The 19,868-nt window shown below is 40.3% G+C and overlaps 1 protein-coding gene across 1 annotated transcript in view; it reads right to left on the bottom strand.

The window, feature by feature from the left end:
* The window catches only part of grm2a (glutamate receptor, metabotropic 2a), a 35,943-nt gene that overhangs the window by 12,713 nt on the left and 3,362 nt on the right, over window positions 1–19,868 (bottom strand). Inside the window, exon 2 of the mRNA XM_080892583.1 lies at window positions 10,357–11,093. Coding sequence (XP_080748709.1) covers window positions 10,357–10,884 — 528 coding nt within the window. The 5' untranslated portion in view covers window positions 10,885–11,093. The remainder of the gene's footprint in view (window positions 1–10,356; window positions 11,094–19,868) is intronic.

Genomic DNA, 19,868 nt, shown 5'->3' with positions numbered 1-19,868 from the left:
TAGATCTGCTGTGATGTGCTTGGATTTAAATCATCAGAGCTTTATAATTCTGTTGGATCGTAGTGAGATGAATGTTAAATGAGCCAATCACAGTGATTTCCAGGCTGCTAATTTTATTGAAATGAATGACAGGATGTTTCACACAAAAAATGATATGCACAATCAAGTGCCACTGGTCTTGTTTTTTTACCACCACTCAAACAGGCACAATATCAAACACTTTTACTAGCGGATGATTTAGAGTTTTTATTTTGCTTCTTCTGTAGTGTAGCAAATGAAACACTATGAAAATCCAGGTTGTTGAAACACTTTACTGATTTTTTTTTCAAAGGTTCGTATTCAGTGAGAGTTTGAGGTCATCTGGAGGAACTCTGATTATGCAGAAAGGCCTATACGTAATCACATTTCTACATAAAATCATCTCTCTCCATAAACCGTCATGACAGCCATTCTCAACATGTGGTAAAACAGCTGGCAGTACTGTGCTTGCTTGCTTTAGGAAGAAATCAGCGCATAACTTAAAGTGCAAGTGACATGTTAACACAGATTAATCATTTTTACATTTACCAGTTCATCCTATGATAGCTAATCAGTGTACTCCATAATTCTTTCATATTTTCAGTGGGAAATGTTTCCTAACAATTCATTGGGGACATTCACAATTTTTTGTGTTAAATTGAGTTTCTCCTGTATTTTTTTCCCAGTTTAATATTTACATAATGATATCAGCATGTTGGTGATATGACTACAAAAAGGGACAGTAATGTTTCCAAAAAATCAAGGTTTGCTGATATCATTAATACATTACTAGCTGTGCTGTGCAATGTATTTCTGTCATGGACTGCAACTCCTGACTTAAGCACCTTGATTATCACCATCTTGATTTTTTCAATTTAGACATCACAGGTGTGACATCTCACCCTCTATGCTTCCTGCTTCTCCCAGTCTTTCAGTCTATCCCCCTCTCTGTGACTTCATCTCTTAATGTGTTAGTGTCATGAAAATGGCTCTCCTTTAACCTGGCTAAATCACCATGGTAACTAATGCTAACCTGATCAGGAAAAGTTTTTTTCCTGAATTTTTGATTTAAAAATTGGCTTGAAGTGCCACATTTTCACTGATAGTTTTATTTACTACATGTTTTAATTGTAATATGAATTTTCAGCTGGTGGAATACATTTTTTGTGCAAGTTTTTAAGATTGAAGCCCAGCTGTAAAGTTACAGCAGCACAAACAGTGTGTTGCATAATTAATTTGGTGATGCAGAAAATCTTTGCTTGTTTTTATACTTGATTCTAGTGTTTCATACACTGTTTGAACTGCAGCTACTAGAACACAGAGCACACACCAAGAACACCTGTCCAGTCAATAAATGTAATTTTACTCTAAGTTATCTAGAAACTGAAATGATTTCCACGTCTTTATTTATCTTTTATTAGGCTGTAATGTTTCCAGTTTGAGACCTCTAAAGTACTGCCGTCATGTTCAAAATCCCAAGATTGATGCTTTTCTGCAGCATTATATTCATGTCTTTTTTTAGACTTAAATGTTCTATACAGACTTTTATTTTTACTTTTTATCATCATCATTTTATCATCATCATCTAATAGAATCACTGATTGGAATATGCATCACTTCCCTATGAGTCATACGAGACATGAAATGCATGTGAGCATGCACAAAATCTGAAGCTGAAAACCAAGTTTAACAGAGAAAGCTGATAACCACCATCACCACCTCCCCCCAACCCCACCAGTAAAAAAGCAAAAAACAAAAAACTGGATGTGTTTAACATCTTCATAGTGTTCGCTGTTATATAAGGAACAAAGGCTAAAAATTCTTTTGGTTGTACTGATGGTTTAAACCGTGTGTTACATGCTCAAGGATGATTAACTGGTGAGATATAAAATGAACTTGAAAAGTAGAAAATTCGAAGTAGAAATTGCTGTGAAAGACGTTTTTCTTTCAGTTTAAAGTTTGTATTCACATCCTGACTTTAGCATTAACAGAAAAGCAGCCAGAAAGTCTAAGAGGGCTCCTGTAGGCAAGAAACAGACTGTCATCGAGGCCTGTGAGTCCCGTGACTGTTAAGCTGAGGGTATTAACCATCTCTGAGCTGTTCTAGACAAAGAAACAGACGTGTGCTATCGATGCTAGGAAGACCAAATTGGTCATCTGAGAATACTCACTGGAAAATTCATTAAGTATACCTTGCTGGTACTGGGTTGGACCCTGTTTTGACTTAACCCTTGTGTGGTGTTCGTATTTTTGTTACTCAGCCAGTGTTCATGGGTCTGGTGGACCCGCTAGAGTTTTGGCTTTCCAAATTAACACTATCAAACAATTTTATGTTAAATTACTCAACAGATGTTTACTTCATCCCAATTACAAGACATATGAACAGCAAACATGGTTAATTTTTTCCCTTTACCTTTGTTAGATCACATTTATGAATTAATGTGCTTCTCGTTTTTCTTTTATATAAAATGTTATAAATAAATCAGTTATAATCAAGTGGAGTGAGTGGAAAGACACAACACATTTACACGTGAAAAAATAATTCATTGTTTAATTTTTCTTTTGAAAAAAACTGAACACGGGTCTCACAGACCCGAACACCATACAAGGGTTAATTTTTCATGGCATACATTTAACAAAGTTCTGGAAACATTCCTCAGAGATTTTTGTCTATATTGACTTGATAGGATTACACAGTTGCTGCAGATTTGTCTGCTGCAAATCCACGATGCTAATCCCCCAAAGATGCTCTCTTGGATTGAGATCTGGTGACTGTGGATGCCGTTTGAATGCATCCACAGTCATTGTCATGTTCAAGAAACCAGTTTGAGATGATTTGACCTTTGTGACGTGGTGCATTATCCTGCTGCAAGCTCCCATAAGAAGATGGGTACACTGTGGTTATAAAAATATGGACATGGTTAGCGACAATATTCAGCCAGGTCATGGTGTTTGCACAATGTTCAGTTGGTACTAAGGGGCTCAAAGTGTGCCAAGAAAATATCTCCCACGCCATTATACCTACCACCCACCTGAACCATCGATACAAGGCAGGATGGAGCCATGCTTTCATGTTGTTTGTGTCAAAGAAACAGAAACCGAGACTCATTAGGACCTGACAACATCTTCTATTGTCCAGTTTTGATGATCCTGAATGAACTGTAGCCTCAGTCCATCTGCTTCAAGGTTCAGCGTGTTGTGCATTCAGCTTTCTTCTGCACACCTTGGTAGTAATGAATGATCGAGTCACGTCAGCTCCAAGTATACTGCCCATTCTCCTCAGACTTCTGACATCAATGAGGCATTTTCAGCCAGAGAGCTACTGCTCATTGGATATTTTCTCTTTTCCAGACCATCCTCTGTAAACCCTCGAGATGGTTGTACAGGTAAACCAGCCTGTCTGATACCACTGAAAGTCACTTAAATCACTTTTCTTCCCCATTCCGATGCTCAATTTCAACTTCAGCACATCATGTCTATATGCCTAAATGTAATGAGTTGCTTCCATGTGATTGGCTGGTTAGATATTTGTGTTAATGAGGAGTTGAACAGGTGTACCTAACAAAATGACCGGTGAGTGTATTTCGTTGTGTTAATGTTCATACGTGAGTTCACCAGCTGCCTTTTGTTCTCTGGTTCCCTTAGGTTTACACCACCTGCAGCTTGATGCAGGTGGTTGTTACAGCTTGCCTCCTTTGTGTCTGCATTTTGGCCCCTTTGATCTGAACTCTATTACTCGGTAATTATATTTATAACTTAGCACGCTGCTTATAAGGAGGTTGTCACTATCGGTTGTAACAAACTTTCCTAATCTTTGCCTGATTTCTGTCGTCACTACAATACAGTATGATAGTATGATATAATGATGACATTTATATAAATATCTGTCTAGGGTACCTAATATTCCACCTGTAGTATCAGTACATTTCACGGCATAGTTTTGTTGCCATGATTTTCTGTGCACGGTTAGAAAAATAAAAACATTTATCTGTGCTGCAGAAATTCTTCAATGCTCACAGTGATAGTTCTCTGTGGGGTGTTGAATGGAGCTGTAATCCACTTACACGTAGCTTATGGAATCTTGTATCACACAGCAGCAGGCATGACACTGATACAACAGGCTTAATGGAAATCATTATATAGATGTTTATATGGCATGTATTAAAAAATGACGATTTAGGGTCGAGGCCACTGGTAAAATAGGATGGTGTGCGCACAACTTCAACAATCACCATTTTTCTTTTTTCTGCTTATCCATTTATTACTCTTGTCATCTTGATTATTTTTTAACATCATTACGTTACTTTAACCTGGGAGGTTTTTGCCAGCTGGCTTCTGCGGCACAAGGATTCTCAGTCGAGAATGAACTCCCGACAGGTTCAAAGGAATACAAAATATGACAGTAGAGGGCAAGAAGTTGAGGAATGAATCCTGTCACTGGAAAATCTGTGGCAAAAGAGGGAACGATGTGAAACACATTAAGTCAGTGTCTACCGGAGAAAAGTTTTCATCCTGCAGTCTTTTCTGTTTAACAATTTGCACTCGGAGGGTTTCTTTCTGCCTGCACCTGCAGGTTTTAAGAAGGTCCTGAGAACGGCTCTATAAATGGCTATATATAGACAGACCTGCATGTGCTTCTTCTGGTGTTGTACATTAATTTAATGTCAATATTAATACTTTTGTACTGGAAATTAAAGAGGGAATCTTAATCTTTAGTAAATTTGGTTAATTTAGTGGTCGATATTGCATGTCTTATGACTAAAATTTATTGATATAGCACTTATCGAAATAAAAGCTGAAACCTTAATTACATAACTTACGGTTTGGTGTCGGATCACCACTAACACTGCTACTACTACTTACTTTTTGCAGGCAACGATTGGCATTTTGTCTATTGTTTTTGTTTTGACAAAAAAGACAGCAGGTGGTGTACAAATACGAAATCTTAAAAATTCATGCAAAGGTAAATGGTAAATGGACTGATTCTTATATAGCGCTTTTCTACTCTCCCGGAGTACTCAAAGCGCTCTATAAAGCGCAAAGGCAAAACTGAACACTCATTAAATTAATTTACTTGAATGGATCAAAATACTAAACTATACATAACTGCCTTTGGTTTTAGCTGTAGTGTGTGGCTTCCAGTCTCTTACATTCAGCTATAAGGGATCATGCTGCCTCAGACAGCACCTTATTTAATTAATACAATTAAGAACTGGCCTAGTGTGGATTTACAGCTCAGGGTCTGGTTCTGAGCAGATTACTGTGAAAGTGGTTTCCTACCAAGCAGTGAGGGCATGCCTGATCTGGTAGCAGCACTTGGGCCGATCTCTCAGCTGTCATATACTGCTAGTTGGCAGGAGAACAATGAAAAGATTTCAGATTGCATGACAGAAAAGTAAAAATATATATGTGCAAATTTCAAATGTAAAAATATGCTTTGATCTTTTGGAGATATGGAACATATGTTGCACTGATTTTTTATTATTATTAATTCTCCAATTTTATATCATCTCCCTCTACACCGAATCAAGTTTTCTCTGATTGGTTGACCCACATAAACAAAAGGTTTCAACAGCAGGTTGGTGGGACTATAATTATATATATATATAACTATATTAATGATATTATTGAGCTAATTGCCATACAGAGCTCATAGTTTTAAAAAAATGTTTATAAGAAAGTGTTAATAGCATTCTGATTTTTGTACATCCGTTGACCTTGATATAACATTTTGGCCATGTTCATTATAAGCATCCACCAATGTATATACGGCAGTAATGAACTGAAAGAATTTAATATACTAGTGAGTGGGTGAGATGTGCTCAAAAGAAAACATTTAAAAGCGAGAGATATACAAGAACACAGAAATAAGAAACTGAAACAGTGTCCTCGTCCAGGAAATATCAGGCCTCCTTTGTAGAGATGTCATGATTTTTTTTTTATTTTTTTTTTACATGAAAAGCCCATCTGCTCTTCCCAGAAGACTGTTTCTGTGTGCTTCTACAGCTATAACACTGTATTCCCAAAGCAGCAGTCCTTAGCTTCACTCAGTATCACACACACACACGGCCCACTGCAGCACTGTGGAACACTCAGGCAAACACGCACACGGGGAGTGGACATGCATGCACGCACAGCACACGCACGGTGTTATCATTAGCAGTGGATCGTTATCAGTTTATTTCTTATCATTTAGTTGCTTGGCAACAGCTTTAACAGAATAGAAATATGAGCTGTCACATACTTGGAGCAAGGTTGTTTTTGATCAGGTCCTGCCCTCTAATGCTGCTGGATAATACGAGTCTCCTTTATGCTGCAATAGTCTTTCAAAGCCCCCAGAGCCATGCGGCCATTCAGATTACACTAAATGAGAGGCTACGGCTGCACTTCCATTCATTTTAATGTCAGTCACTCAGCTTGGACATGTACTGCTTTTACTCATTTTCATTCTTTTTAGTCATTATTTCAATTTCATCTTTTTAGACTTAAATCATATCTGCCAGACATGGTCAGTACAATCCAGCCGGACACTGGTGTTAAAAAGCCTCAGACACAGAACAACAAAACTGGGGTTCAGCTGACTTTAAGTCAAGTTATCATTCATATCTATCATATAAGATAGATATAGATGTTTGTGTGTTTGTGTGTGTGTATGTGTGCGGTGAACATGATATTTATTTCAACCGCACAAATAGTGGATTTGGTCAGGTGGCTGAATAATCCAATCATACGTGAATTATTTACAATTTCAGGGCACATTCTTCACTTTTACCCATGAATAATGTATTTTGCACAGCATAGCTTTACCGATACGTTTCATCATTATTATTCTCCGGGGCTTGCGTTCTGTCATGTGTGTATCCATGTTTAAATCCTTCATATGACTCATGTATGCTCTGGAGATTGGCACAGTCTACCTGCAGATGAAGACAATGCTAAAAATAGTCTTCTTTGCGGGTGATAAAAATGAAATTCTCGAGCTGGCTGAAAGCTCATATATATATAAATATGTCCTATTTTTTTGCTCACACAGTTTAGTCTTCAAATGTCAACCAGACTGCTCAAATCAAGATCAACATTTTTTTTAATTCCAGCATGCTTCCTTGTGAATCCAGAAGAAATTCCATTTATCCACAAAGTTGCCGTTATTCAGAAAGCGCTTTTATCCAAATACCCTGGAACAAGCCACGTTTCTGCCTCCAGACAGCGATTTTTGTATGCTGCTCTGAAACATCACAGTGTGTTATTTTCCATTGTTTGCAGATTGGTTCCAGAGTTTTTTGATTTTTTTCTTTTTAAATCTATCCGTGTTTTATGCCTGAGCATTGTTCTTTTGTGAGCACTTGAGTATTTGACATTCCAGAGGTGTTGTTCTTCTAATGCGCCCCGGTGATTATGTTTTGCCTGGGGATGCTCTCATACCGGTGAGTCATATTCAGCACCGAAGACTGCTGTCGGGGTAACAAAAAGTGGTGTCCCGTCCGTGTATTAATCAGAATCCGACCCCGAGGCTAGATGTTCCTGGACTGCAATTGTAGAATTTAATGCACCCTTTCTTTAACCCACCCATTTAGGACACTGCAGAGTAATAAAGCTAATGTCCCCGGTTATATAAAAGGTATCCCAACAAAAATTAATATAACGTGACACCGGATGTGGACTGGCAAAGCGCTTCAGTGTCTTTGCTTCAAGTATAGAATGATATGTCCAGAGGGTAAACGTGTAACTTGTTGGTGCTTCACACATGAATAAAGATGCTGAATGTAAGCGAGCATGTCATCACAAGGTCATTACTCACCTTGCACTGATGACCCACTGTTTGGATACTCCACAGGGAAAATGGTCAAGGCTAAAAATTTGAATCACCCAACGATTTCTATATGTACATTTAGTCAAAGCATCCAGATGGCATCACAGACTTCCCCCAGACTGTTTAAGATACAGACTTGGGGTTGTGAAGTGCTTTGACGCCACATGACGCCATGTGACTCACTCCATCGCCTTCACTCTGTGATCAGATTTGCACGTTGGCGTCTCCGCGTTTCTGAGAAACATGAGCTTTCATTCCATCCCCCCGTTTTTTTCCGTCCTCTGTGTGCATGCACACCTCTGCCAATCTACCAGAAAGCCCGGCTGCAACCACAGATGGGGAAGACAGGACCTACCCTGCAAGAGCGTCATCAAACTTCGCCTCCACACTTAACTCAATCTGGGCCCGTGTAGCTGCAGCATGGCTAGGCTGGCAGCCAGATCCGCCCCCATATCTGCGATTGTCACACCACAACACCAGCAGCACAGCACAACACGCTTCTTCATTGTGACAGATTTAGACAGCACTCAGCGTTCTCACCACCTGTCAGTTCGACATGTTCCGCCACGTCGCCGGACCGAAAAGCGCCTTTAAACTAATAAATGCTGCTTGTCCTGTAACTGCCTTGCCTTTGGGGTGAAATACACACATGTGTATTAACTCTGTGCCATTCGCACAGATGGGCAGACATTATAAAGTTTCACTCACTCAGGCTGGTTCACCGAAAGGTCTGACAGGCTATAGATTATATACAAATGAGGCAGTTACAAAGAACGGACACATTATGTGGAGATGATTTCCAGCAGCAGCACAAAAATATCACATATTTCTCATGGCCCAAATGCATATGTTTGTGGATGAACACTGTCCCAGAAAATAGCAGTAAATCTTTAGAACATTAGGAAGATTAAATATAACTATGTGGTTAAAGTTCATTTTAAAATGCTAGCAAGTGTGTAAGAGGAGGGCAGATTTATTTGCATAATCACACACTCACCAACCAGGCGTGAGAAAGAGACGGCGAGCACACCTCATGACTGAACTTCATTACAAGTTATTTGTGGTATTGAAAAAAAAGACATCTGTATCCTATGGTGTACTTCTACTATGAGAAATATTCAGCGAGAAGCTAGGGCAGACCTGAGACCTCAGGCTTGTAATAGCATACCCATAAATTACCACAAGACAAGGGCACTCTCTGAGGAGCCCCAGATGCAGAGTTTTGCTAAAATTACAGCTCGTTTATCAACTCCTTTATTTTCAAACTTTCCTTTTGAACAGGAATCCCTCTATAGGTGCTATAGGCACGACTTCCCTTAAGCCTTTTCCCTATAGCTCTCCAGGAGCTCTCCACCTGCAAAGTGTATCATTTCTTTACATATTTGGTATTATTTTTTTGTCAAGACTACAGTAAATGAAGATGTTTGCATTTACATAGCACCTTCCCAAACTTACTAACCATCATTTACTCATTTAAAAACTTTTGGAGTTATCGTATCAATTTTTTGCAGAATAGAGACAGATTTTTCATGTGCCCGCTATAGCTAGTGAAGCAGCTGTTCACAGGGAATTAATTATTTTTGGCTTAGCATTGTGGGCATGTCTATATTGTCTATATATATACGCAGTGGGGAAAGGCTGCAAACAGCGCACTGCCACTGACAGGGGTTCCTGCAGTCTGTTGTTTATCTGCGACCTGATTCCAATCATTGTTTTTGGATGAGCAGAAGTGTGTTTCTTTTCTTCCAAGAAGCAGATATCTGGAACATGAAGCTGCATATCTCAAGTGGGGTGAACCGTGCTCTTCAGATGAGACGGCGTACTGGGTCGTCTGGCTGGCTGAGCCGGGATGATGAGTTTGGATTAATGCTTTAAGGCATGTATATTTGTGGATGTTTACAAATCTCAGTTCTGCAGGACGCACAGTATCTCTTTTCACAATGACTTGAAATTGCATTTATGTGGCAGCCATATTACAGCAGAAGATTGGGAGGCCCAATTAGCAGAGCTTTCATCGCATCAGCTTGAGTGAGCCGAAAGGAGCACTGCTGCTGAGAGTAATCATGCCATCACTAGTCATCCTGTCAGCCCGTCCTGAGTGCAACATCTGTAGCATGTCTGCCTCTGACAGGACCACAGCTGAAGTGTGAATTACTGGGAAAGAGAAAGAGAGCTTCCAAATTAGATCAGCCAAGCACATGGGCGTACAGGTAAACAGATCCTTCTTGCGGAACTGATACTCATTAAGTCCCTGTGTTAACATCTCGCAAGGGGTAATTGCACGTGGTACTTAAGTCTAAATGGACAGTTATATGACAATCCATCACAATCACTCTTGGGTTTGTAATCCCTCCCCTCTCTGGCGCTCTCTCTTGTGCCTACAGTAACAGCTAAAAGTGAAGTTCATCTTTTGAAAATGGTCTCTTTGACAAATTTAATGCAGAATTTTGATCAGTTTATTTATTGGCATAAAGCATTTTTAAAATAAATGAAAAAAAATAAACATTTCTGTTTTCACTAGTCCTTACCTGAATGGAGACATCGCTGTAGGACCCTCCTATGACCCCAGAGATAGCCAGAGGGACATCATCATGGATGGCGTAGGAGCCATCAGGGCACGTGTACTCACTGTCATCCACTTTGGTGAGGGAGGCCCTGACAAACTCTAGGGATTGCTCCAGAGCATAGGTGTCCTTAGAGCATGTGTCCAGTATGTGAGCTCCCAGTCTGAGCCCATGAAGGATGTGTTCATCCTTGTTGATTTCGTCTAATGCCAGGAGCATGGCTTCCAGTCTCTGGATCCCTCTCTGTGCATTGATCTTTCCACAGTCCTCTGCACCCTCGCCCTTCTGGTGCACAGGGAACAGGCCACCGATCATCAAATCTCCCTCCAGTGTGATCTCTTTCTTGGTGTCAGTGTTGTAACCCACCACAGGCAAACCCTGGGGAGCCTGGGCAAAGAGAGACACACATAAGCACAGCAGGCTGAGGTTGGACAGCCAGAGGGGTCGGGGTTGAGGGCGCACCCCCAACACAGGGGCTTTCTCCAATGACATATCCCTGGGCAAAACAAAGTCACCGTCCCGCCTGCGATTTCTGGTCAGCGTCCGGTCGGCTTTTGAATACGGCAGCACTGAGGAAAAGAAGGTGCAGCAGCAGCCCCGCCAGATCTCAAAGCTCCACTGTTTTTATTCTGACGGAGGCCATTTACAGCATCATTGCCATCCTCCGCGTCCTCTTCTTCAGAGTGTTTGTAGATTACAGCCTACAGATCAAACAGACAAATTCAGTCACAGCTTTTGAGCTGAAGTACAATGATCCCTTTGTCTCACAGACTGTGCGTCTGCCAGGGACAGACTCAGCCCTTGGAAATATTTGACATCTACACATTAGTAAATATTTGTGTCCTTTGATTCTTATTGATGATAGCTGTGACAGGCAAGACAGTGAAAACAAAAACTCTCCATTTGTTAACTGTCACCACACGCGCTGCCACACAGCTGGAGTGAGTTCGCTACCTTAGACAAATTTTTTTCCAGTTTGTTTTACAGTTTTCATGAAGACCAATGTTTCTCTTATCCAGAGTTATATGACATGTCTAGCTTTGAAATAGCCAGCTTATAAAGCAGCTTAAGGACAGGGTTCACCATTAGATCAGAGTTCACTGAGAATAACAAAAACATCCCCGTAATGGCTTTCGCATGTTTTCGGGCAGCATACAGTTAATCTCTCATTGTCAAGGGCCTCATTTAGTGAGCGTGTACGCTACACTTTTGATTCTGCTTTTCTATTCTCCCTCCATTTCATCCCCTCTATCTTTGTGACCTCACATTGCTTTTCTTCCAAGGCAGATGATTGTACAACTCTTTTATAATCACATGTGCACATGCTCCTGTACACCGAAAGTCGAGAGAGATAACAAATCGTGTCCCGAAGGAACATTTTGTCAAATCACATTAAATGCTCACAGAGTCTTACAAAGACAATATTTATGCACAACAAAAGAAAAATACGCGCAAAAATAAAACGAGATGGATTTGAGGACTCTGTTTTGAGCAAGCAAATTGATTTTGTTGCCAACAAATTGAATTAGTGGGATTTTATCTAGAGATACATGAATATACTTCAGTCTTCACTCACTGTTTTGGAACATGATTTATTTTCATGGGTTTGATGAAACGCAAAATTAATGTGGGAAATTCTTAGAAAATGAAAAGACATTTTTGTAAGGCCAATGTGAACAAGACAAACAGTGCACTGGGTGCAGATGTTCAGCAAAAGTGCACCAAAGCTGCCATTTGGGTGTTAAATCACAGCCAGTTACACTGTGTTTATTTAAAGCACTTGTTCTCTAACGATGGGTCAGACACCCTTTTGTTTTTAGGGCACACAGTGTGTTATGTTTAAATTTTAAATATAAAAAAATAAAAAGAATTCTCTGTATTTGTTTCATTTGTGTAATCATTACAAACATATAACACAGTATATAAAATGTTATGGTATGATGCTGTTGTCATTGGAAAATAACAGTTCTCAGCTTCATGCACATTACTATATATAGTCATAACTAATCATTATTATGTGTATTAAAACCAAGTATAATTCCATTGTTAATACATATATGCCTTCTAAAAACCTGTTTTTAACTATAAATTTAACATTCGTTAACTGGTATAATTGGACAGCCTTACTGAGGAAGGTGTGGTAAAGGTCACTCCTCACTCACAAAGCACACTGAGTCTTCTGCAGTCAGTCTTGTGTGATATGATGTGATATCCATCTATCCATCCATTCTCTTCTGCTTATCCAATTCAGGGTCGCGAGGGGGCTGGAGCCTATCCCACCTGCCGTAAGGCAAGAGGCGGAGTATACCCTGGACAGTTTGCCAGTCTGTCACACGGCTAAATGATGTGATATCATGGACATTAAATATAAGATTGAGTATAAGTTCAGAAACTTATTCTTACATAATAATATGATTGTTTAGTGTTCTCCTGATGGTGGTTTTTACAAACGTGAGCATTAGTCAATGTGAGCGTGGCATAGTTGCTGGTTCTGGTTCCTTTGTGACTTTTGAAATTATCAAAGTATACACTCACCAGACATTTTATTAGGTACATCTTTCTAGTACTAGATTGGACCATGTTTTGCCTTCTGAACTGGCTAAATTCTTCATACAGATTCAGACATCATCAGCAACAACACTCTGGTGTTTAAATGATGCTCACTTGGTAATATGGGGCCTGAAGTGTACCAAGAAATAACCGTTGATGCAAGGCACGATGGAGCTATGCTTGCATGTTGTTTACACCAAATATCTGAGCCTACCGTCTGATTGTCGCACCAGAAATCAAGATTTATCAAACCACTGTTCTATTATCCAGTTTTGGTGAGCTTCAGTTTCCTGTTCATAGCTGAGAAGAGCGACACCCAGCTCTTCTGCTGCTGTAGCCTGTCTACTTCCTATCTTCTGCGTACCTTGGTTGTAAGCAGAGATGATTGTGTGGGAAAATCCTAGCAGATCATTCCTAGCATATTTGGCACCAATAACCACACCACATTAAAATCACCTTCCTTCCCCATTCTGATGCTCGGTTTGAACTTCAGCAGGGCATCTTGACAATGTCTACATGCCTAAGTACAATGAGTTGCTGCCATGTGATTAGCTGATTAGATATTTGCATTAAATTGGAGTTGAACAGGTGTACCAAATAAAGTGTCTGGTGAGCATAGTGTCACTGACTAAGCGAATTATTTTCTTTTTCTTGACATTTGAGCGATTAGTTATCTCTAAATGTTATCCTCAGCTCTGTAGAACTTTGTCTGTTTCTCTTTGAAAGCTATAAATTCATTAATGACACACTATGGATGGATCCAATAAAGGTCCACAGCAATAACAATTATGCATAATGACATCTGTTCTGCCGCTGATGGAAAACCTTACCAGCGCAACTAATGTCCAGTGACTGTGCATGTATCAGTGTTCGATGTGTGGTGAACTGCAGGAGAGCAAATGGGGCTTATAAATGTGCGCCCAGCTCCACAGTGACAGCAAAACAGAGCCAGGCGTACTTGTGGCTATATAAATCTGCTGAAAAGATTGTGCATGCATATTTCTGCTCTCTGTGCATACACAGCCTTTTAGTTGTTAATCTACGTAGAGTTTTATGCGCCTGTTCCCTGGTGTCAGTTCCCACAAATCCCAGAGGCTTAATTAAGCAGCGTGTTGAGTGTGGGACAAGTTTATCGGAGTAAATTATTGAGCTAGAATGATCTGCCTCAAATCCATTGTCTCACCAAGTCAAGTAGGCTGACAAGCAGTAATTATCTGTATTGATGAGAGATTATGAAAACAGAGCAGGGGGATATTAATGCGCATATGTCTTCAAATCCATTTAAAAATACTGACTTACCTATTAAAACAACATAAAGCTCTCAATGGGATCAGGCTGCAGACCACGTTCTTTGGGGTTTTTCTCTGTTTCTCTGTCTACACTCTCTCTTTTTTTCTGTCTTTTTCTCTGTTGTTTCCATGGAAACTTGCCAGTAGATGGAGAGGGTGAAGGGAAAGTGGAAGACAGACCAGGACAAGTGGGCCAGTCTGATCATGCGTGGTGCCTGGTCTTATGGGAGAACTGGGGAAGCCTGCACTGTTCACTGACCAAACTTATCAAATTCCTGCCAGAGCGTTTCATGTTTTGCCTTCTAAACAGCAGCCCACCCTCAACCGCGACTGAAATAAAACAGCAGAAAGACGCAGCTAACACCGCTATTGTTTTAATATGTTATCTTTGACAGATTCTTAGTTGTTTAAAAATGGTTTGATGAAGAATTATCGCCTAGGAGATGCTTCTGGTGTATGCGCGACATACTTTACTGGGAAACAAGATGTGACATGTAGCGTTACACTTCAGGAACCATCAGTGAAACCTAAAAGGTCCTTTTTCTTCCGCACAAAATAATTGTGTAGGTGTCAGACTTTCCATTTGCTCCCTCAGCAGCTTGTCAACAAGTGAAACTCCAGTGCAATCGCCTGCGCTACTTGCCGCACGTACAAAGGCAACCACAACAAGCGAAGGAATATGACTCTGTACAATAAGAACATTCTAATGTTTGAAGAGTGTATTCCGGATTAAGTGTAGCTCTCTGCCACATTAAAACACCGATGCACAAGTTTTCATCGAATTTCTGAGATGTAAGCTGACTAAATGTATTTACTGGAGATTCTGCAGGGGGAAAAATTGTCTGCCATGGCTCTGGCAAAGCACTTAAGTGCATAGTCTCAAGGGAGAAGGGTGACAAAAGGATTTCTGACAGACACATTGTCAGTCTCTTTTCTGAGCCTGCATTCCCACTGGGAGCTTGTGTGTTACCAGTGGACTCCAATTCTCTGTTCAGAACACTCCGGTGTGCAACCTATCATGGTAGCAGACAGACAGACTCCTGTTGGAAAACCAATCTTTTAAAAATTCCAGTATGTCCATGTGGAATACAAGTTGGGATTCCCGATCCCATCAAAATGCTGTTATTTTAGGGCGAAATAAATTAGGCAAATTCTATGTGAAATTGACAGTCAAAGGAAAGGTTTGACATTATACAGCAAATATGAAGTTCGTTATCTGTTCATATACTTTTAGTTTCCTCAAATTAATAAGATTTTCACAGTTAAGCTTTGCAGTTTGTTGTATTGTAGATCAGTGTGGTGCCATTCCAAACTGCTGCGTGTATACTTAAATGACAGACGCTAAGAGCGATATTTACACTTTAGATGTAATACCCCACCCAGGATTCTGTCTACATGTTAACTTCAAAGACAAACTGTTCCTCTCATTTTTTCCTCTCCCCTCCTATCCAGCCATCTACATTTCTGTCTCCACCAGATGGCCTTTTTAATTCTGAAGTGTAAAGCCTGCCAGCCTCTTACACACTTCAAACCAGACTGTGCGAAGGAATTGGTTAGGGGGGTGTGTGTGTGTGTGGGGGGGGGGGGGGGGGGCTGCAGAAAATACAACAAAAGATAGCAGATGTGAGAGGCAGGGAAAAAAAGCGGAGGGAAATAAAGAGGGGGGGCTAGGTTTGAGGAAGACGGTATCCAGAGTGATTTTTTTTTTTATGACACTCATTTGCCCCAGGAGTGCAGCATTAATATGGTAATATCCCCCGCAGGCAACAGAAAGTGTTGAAGACTGGAGGTCATTTTCTGTACATGCTGCCATGAGTCTGGATGAGCAGGTTGGAGATCCCCAGTGGAATGACTTGGAGTCTTGCTAAGAGGAAGCACAGGAAATGGAAGTCAGGCTTCCCTAAAATCACATTTCCTGCTGACAAAGAGAGTGGTCCTGGGCTGGGGGTGGGACGGGCCGAGCTGGAGGTGGTCTGTAAATGGGAAAGAGGGCTCAAGAGTGCAAAACATATACATGCACATATTGCCAATCATAGATGGAAGATCAGGCTGGAAGAACCTGAAATTCTATATCAGCTTCTTAATATTCTATTGCTTATTGTCAAGGAAACTCTTATGGCCCAAACCCAATCTGACATTACTTAACTCTTTAGCTTCACGGTGTTCCAGGATGTCTGGAGGGGCGTTAATCTCGAGTGCATCATTTTGCTGCCAGATGAATGGATGAATATTATTCTGTCATTTCAAATTTCCCTCTGAAATTGCACCACTGACACCACACAGTGCCCAGGTTGCCTTTAGGCATCACTGACGCGTCCTGTAGTGTAACACTAAATGTTGTATCTTATTTCCCAGTACAATGTGTTGCTTTTGCAACCAGAAGCTTTTCTAAGGCAATCATTCTTCACCAAACAATTTTTTGATGAATTATTTTAAGTATAAAAGCTGGAAAAATGCAGGCACATCCATTCCAAAACAGGGATGGAACTGGTGGGCTGAAATAAATCAGGCAACAGAAACAAAAGGGAAAAAAGCTAACCGCTTGGATACTGTGGGCCTCCACTTTTACCTGCAGATTGATTCCTTCAGTTTTTCTCAGTCTGCAAATGGAAAACCTCTGTGTATGCTTCCTGTTTTGTTTTCAGCAGCTTGCTTTGTCTTTCGCACTTGACTTCGCCTCCTCTTCATCCTCTTTCTACCTGCAAAGGGGGAATCCCTCGCATGTGTTGAATGGTTCTTTGACTCCCAGCAGCCTCGTCCTGCTTCCATCATCAAACATTCATCCACTCCCTTGTCTCTCAGAGATCATTACTGCCAGGTTTATGGCTGGTCCGAGCACGGTGATAGATGTGCGGCGCTTGGTGTTGTTTCAGAGATTTGCGTTTTTTACAAACACAACAGATCGATGTCTGTTTTCCAGCAACTGGACTGGAGACTGGTGCTACTGGGGGAATTTTAAGTTTTAATCATTATTTTACATGAAATATGACAAAATGAGAAGTCACATTTAGCAATTTTGGGATCTTATGTAACTACAAATCCAGATCCCACAGCAGGATTGCTTTTAAAAACCTGCTCCAATTTTTCTCAGTTAGCTTTTTCTTCAACTATATGAAAGTGTTATTGTATTCAGGCTAGGTTGCAAGATTAAGCAGTGGTTTATTTCAGAGGGTTATTATGTTTCCTTCTTGGTTCCTTGTTTTACTAATAAATCCTGAACGTGAACCTCAACATTTTATTTGGCTTGATTTAGCAACTCTTTCAAGCTTAAACTGAAATGGTAATCCAAGTTTTTTTTTTTTTTTTTAATGATTAGGACTAAATAATTACTCAATTATTCAGCATTCAGAGTTTCCTGTTTCTCAGTGTAGTATCATGCAATGAAATTGTCAGTAGCCTGGTAACAAAACAGAAAATTAACAACTTTCATCACACTTTGATTCAAATACAGCTTCGTGATTGGTGCTTCGTACATGTCATCTTATTTTAGTCAACTAAGCACCACCCAATTCAAGCTGGCAAGAAGAATGCAAAGGCAACAGTCACAAATCAACCCCTAAATCATTTTGGTACAATGATTTGGGGGTTTGTTCATCAAGTCCCATTTTTAAAAGCCTTGACTTGAGCATTTTGGTCATCACTATCTTGGTTTTTGAAAAGGAAGGAGTGTATTTGAAATCAAGGATACTGAACAAAACTGCTCTATTAGCTGTCCACACTTTACATAATGAACACAAAGTTTAGTATTAAAAAGGCATCAAACTAGTGATTGAAACCATGAACTTATTGTGAGACTTTTTTCAGAGGTCATAAATCAAGTGGCAAACTAGTGAACAGCTGTTTTCGCATACACTTTTATACAATCAGTCATTTTGGACATTACATGCACATCTAAGGTACTTCTGCCTTGACTTTAGACTCCGAAGCTTAATCCATATTTTATGTACACTCTGTGACAGGAATGATGAAATCCTTTATGTGAAACAACCAACACAGGCCCAAGGACTCAGGCGCACTAGACTAAAAGTAGGATGGCAACTTTTTTGCAACTCATAAAAACTTTTAGTTACCGGGTGATCACACTGAATTCTTTTGCATTCAGCGGCTGATTGCAAGTAGTTGCATTGACCAGCTCGTCACTAAGAGATCAACTGTTCAACATCCTCAACTTCTGGGAATCTATTGTCATGAAAAGGTGATTGTGCAGGTCATCAATTATTAACAGCAGTCTGTCTTCTGGTGTGGTTCCTGCAAATTTCAAACATGCAGTAGTGCAGCTACTGTTTAATAAACCTGGCCTTGATCACACAATTTTAGCGAACTATAGGCCTGTTTCCAAGCTGCCTTTACTTTCCAAGGTTTTAGAGAAAATTGTTTTTAGTCAACTGAAAGATTTTCTAGATGATAATGGCATCTCTGAGGTTTCTCAGTCAGGTTTTAAAACCCTTCATAGCACAGATCTGCATTATTAAGGGTTTTTAATGACATCCTTCTGGCATTTGATTCTGGTAACCATGTTGTCCTTGTCCTGCTTGACCTAACTGCTGCTTTTGACACCGTAGACCACAATATTCTAATTTCTCGATTAAGTAATGTAGTAGATATTGGTGGCACTGCACTTAATTGGTTGAAGTCTTATTTGTCAGATCGAACTTTCTCTGTCAGCCTTCTCGGTTCCGAATCATCTTCTGCTCCTCTGTCATGCGGCGTCCCACAGGTCTCAATTTTAGGGCCACTACTGTTTTTACTGTATTTACTGCCTCTGGGTTCTATCCTTAGAAGGCATGGGGTCGCATTTCAAATTTAGTTGCCACTGAAGCAGAAGGATGGCATCTCCATAAAACCTCTCCTGCCTAGATGACATTAAAGCTTGGTTGGCTCTGAACTTTTTAAATTTTAATGAAAAGAAAACAGAGTTGTTGGTGTTTGGACCCAGTGGTCCCTGTGAGTCCTCCTCTGTAGATTTGGGACCCATGAAAGTTTATTTTAAACCTGTTGTTACTGATCTTGGTTTTAAGTTGGACAGTGATTTTAGATTGGACAACCAAATCAGAGCAGTGGTGAAGTCCAGTTTTTATCATTTAAGGCGACTGGCAAGAGTAAAATCTTTTCTTTCGAGGCAGCACCTTGAAGTAGTGATCCATGCTTTTATTTCTTCCCGCCTGGACTACTGTAATGCACTTTATGTGGGGGTCAGTCAGTCATTGCTCTCACGTCTGCAGCTGATTCAAAATGCTGCTGCACGACTCCTAACAGGAACTCGTAAAAGAGAGCATATAACCCCTGTCCTGGCCTCACTGCACTGGCTGCCTGTGTCTTTTAGAGTTCATTTTAAAATTCTTGTGTTTGTTTTTAAATGCTTTCACAGTCTTGCCCTCTCTGAGTTTCTTCATCTCCACACACCCTGTCGGTCTCTCAGGTCAGCTGACCAGCTGCTCCTGGAGGTACCGAGATCCAGGTGGGGACAGGGCCTTCTCTATCATGGCTCCAAAATTATGGAATAATTTGCCCTTGCACGTTAGAGAGGCCCCTTCACTGTCCACTTTTAAATCACGTCTTAAAACCTACTTTTATTCTTTGGCTTTTAACCTCAGTGAGACTTAGTTTTCCGTTGACATGAAATTAGTTATTTAATTA

Source organism: Rhamphochromis sp. 'chilingali' (assembly GCF_963969265.1).
Source record: "Rhamphochromis sp. 'chilingali' genome assembly, chromosome: 9".
NCBI classification, from domain to species: Eukaryota; Metazoa; Chordata; class Actinopteri; order Cichliformes; family Cichlidae; genus Rhamphochromis; species Rhamphochromis sp. 'chilingali'.
This window is presented reverse-complemented; position numbering and strand designations above follow the sequence as displayed.